The sequence below is a fragment of the Gekko japonicus genome, unplaced genomic scaffold (assembly GCF_001447785.1).
Source record: "Gekko japonicus isolate JY-2015 unplaced genomic scaffold, Gekko_japonicus_V1.1 scaffold308, whole genome shotgun sequence".
In the NCBI taxonomy this organism is placed as follows: domain Eukaryota; kingdom Metazoa; phylum Chordata; class Lepidosauria; order Squamata; family Gekkonidae; genus Gekko; species Gekko japonicus.
Window position 1 is genome coordinate 1,022,925 of NW_015164673.1, and position 2,597 is coordinate 1,025,521.

A 2,597-nucleotide genomic window follows, 5' to 3' on the forward strand; every position below is an offset into this window, starting at 1 on the left:
GGAGGGGGAAACATAAGTGTATCTTATTTCCAAGTAAACATGGTTAGGTTTGGGCCATGTGTCCTCCTGAAACCAGTTAAACAAGTTGCCGCAAACCTAAATCTGCTTTCAGTGAATCATGACTAGTTCTAGTTAGGGCAGGCCTCTTACTTTTATTACATTTTAAAAAATATTTAATTTTCCCATATCTCCAATTCTAGATCAAAGAGTTGTGGATATACTTGAAGATCCCGTGATCAAGAAAAATGAATTAATGTTCCTTGGGAGAAGCTTTTAAAAAAAAACCTCACCCTGGAATCTTAAACTTCAAACTTGGACTATGCTAAACTAGAAATACAATCAAAAATGAATGTTGAAGAGTTGGAGGAAATGGGCTTGCAGCCTCCTTTAATCATTAGGGATGAAAATGGCAATAAATGTGTGTGTCATAATGCTGCATTACCCTCACTGAACGGAACCCCTGCTAGCCAGTACCAAGAAGCAGAACATGAAGATTACGTAGAACTGAAGGATACATATGATCTGATAAATAGATCAAGCCACCCATGCATTGAAGCAGAAGACCTGCAGAAGGTTTCCAGTGACTACATTTGCATGGGGACCATGGATTTAGAGGCTGTGCGTATCCCTGCTTCAAAGGAGCAATATTACATGCATGCCTTGAAACAAAATGTCACGGAACCAACAAGCCTTCTCAAAGACAGTCTTGCAATGAAGAGTATCCAGAATCTCGGTACTGAGGAATCTGTGCCTTATTGTCAGGCAGAACTAACACACTTTGCTGCTGTGGAGTTAAGTAAAAATTCTGCAATCCAAGATGAATTAGGTTGTTCTCAAATAGGACAGGAAGAAGCTAGTTCAAGTGAAGCTTTCATTACAGTTATAAACCTGGAGAGTAAATGTAATGAAGAGGGATCTGGCCATCAAGTATTTGTATCTTCTGGGGAAATGAATGCAAGGGATAGTTTGACAAACAGTGTCAGCTCCCGTAAGCTAGATTTCCCTGGCAACCATAATATGGTGAACATGAACCTAGATGAGGGAATGCCACTTGCTAATGCTCTTTCAGTAACTGGAGATAACATCACCAATTATATTGATTTGGTATCGCAGAATAGGGAATGGCATGAAAACCAAGAAAAGCAGGATGCTGAATGGGGAAATCCTTGCTATAGGGGCTCACCAGAATTGGAACCATTTAAGTGGTACAAAAGTGAGCCTTATATGCACAGCACACCTGAGGAGGATGAAGATAATAAATGGGCAGCCAAACGTGGAAAGGGTGGTGCTGTCAATGCCTTATGCCCTCTGGCAATACAGAGTTTTGACGAGCATTTGGAGAAGGAGCTTTGCAAAGATGAGGAGACTCTGACCAAAGGACCAAACTTCTCAGAAAATGATCAGGTTTTTCTTGAGGGATGTGCTCAAGAATCTGAGACAATACAAAATGCTGTACCAAAGCTAGAAAGAGCTGCTCTGCCTGAACCCAAGTGCGAGGCAACCTTTGTAGTTTTTAGTCCCATCACTTGCGAAAATGGCTCTATGTCCCCTTTTACAGACTCATCCAAAAATACAACCTGTGCTGTTTTTGCCCTGGCAGATGAAGTTGGTGGTATTTCTAAAGCTGGGAAGAATAACAACACAGTGAAAGAGTGTGCCAGGAGGACTTTGCTCAGAAGTAATTCTGAACGAGCCACGGTTAAACCAGTCATCAGATCTCCACTTGCTGCTACCATAACCAAAGCAAGAAAATCAGAGATAGTGAGCTTTCCGAAGCCAAACTTTAAAAACGTTAAGCCAAAAGTTGTGTCCAGGCCCATACCCCAGTCGAAAGAGAGTGCTGCCTTAAAAGCAGCTCAAAGATCTCCTCAGCTATCTACCACTTCGTCATCTTCCCCATCTTCTTCCCCGAGGCAAACATCCTCTTCAATTGCTGCACTAAGGAAAAAAATGGACTTGGATAGAGGTACAAAAGCAGAAACACCAATGAATAAGACCTATAAGCAACATTTTAATAAACACCTTCCTAGCCAAGCTGTACATGCTGCAACTCATTCTGAAAATACTTCCCACAAGGTTACAAAAACAACAACTGTGTTAAGACAGAATGTGGAACAGGTTGACAAAGCGAGGTGCCTCAATTCAACATTCCTCTCTGTTTCTGGGGCTGTTGCATGCACAGACAACACAGGTGGGACACTGAATGACAAAATGGAAATTGTAGAGTCCTGTGTACAGCCTTGCACTTTGAACATCTGTTCAGTACCTCAAGAGGAGCAGCAGAATGAATGCCTGGGTGTTCCAACAGAAAAGTCTGCTGAAGATGCAGTGAATGAAGGTGTTGGACTTGCCCGTCTTCCTTCGGTAAGGCTTCCCCCCCCCTTTTGAATGTATCTTCAGGTTGTCCCAGAGAACTGATTGCAGGTTGCTGATTTAAAACACCTAGATTTTTTATTGACATGTGAGAGCTGCTTATTATACGGCAAATAAGAGAGCTTGCATAATGATACGGGGAAAGGAAAAAAACAGATGAGCTTCCAGAATGCTTTGTCGTTAACCTTGGGCATCCTGGCTCCGTATAAGCCGCATGAGGTTCT

General features: G+C 42.2%; 1 protein-coding gene across 1 annotated transcript in view; it reads left to right on the forward strand.

Moving 5' to 3' along the window:
* Positions 1 to 247: 247 nt before the first annotated feature.
* Positions 248 to 2,597, forward strand: part of MTUS1 (microtubule associated tumor suppressor 1) — a 124,932-nt gene continuing 122,582 nt past the window's right edge. Inside the window, exon 1 of the mRNA XM_015409252.1 lies at positions 248 to 2,364. Within this exon, the coding sequence (XP_015264738.1) occupies positions 346 to 2,364 (2,019 nt within the window). The 5' untranslated portion in view covers positions 248 to 345. The remainder of the gene's footprint in view (positions 2,365 to 2,597) is intronic.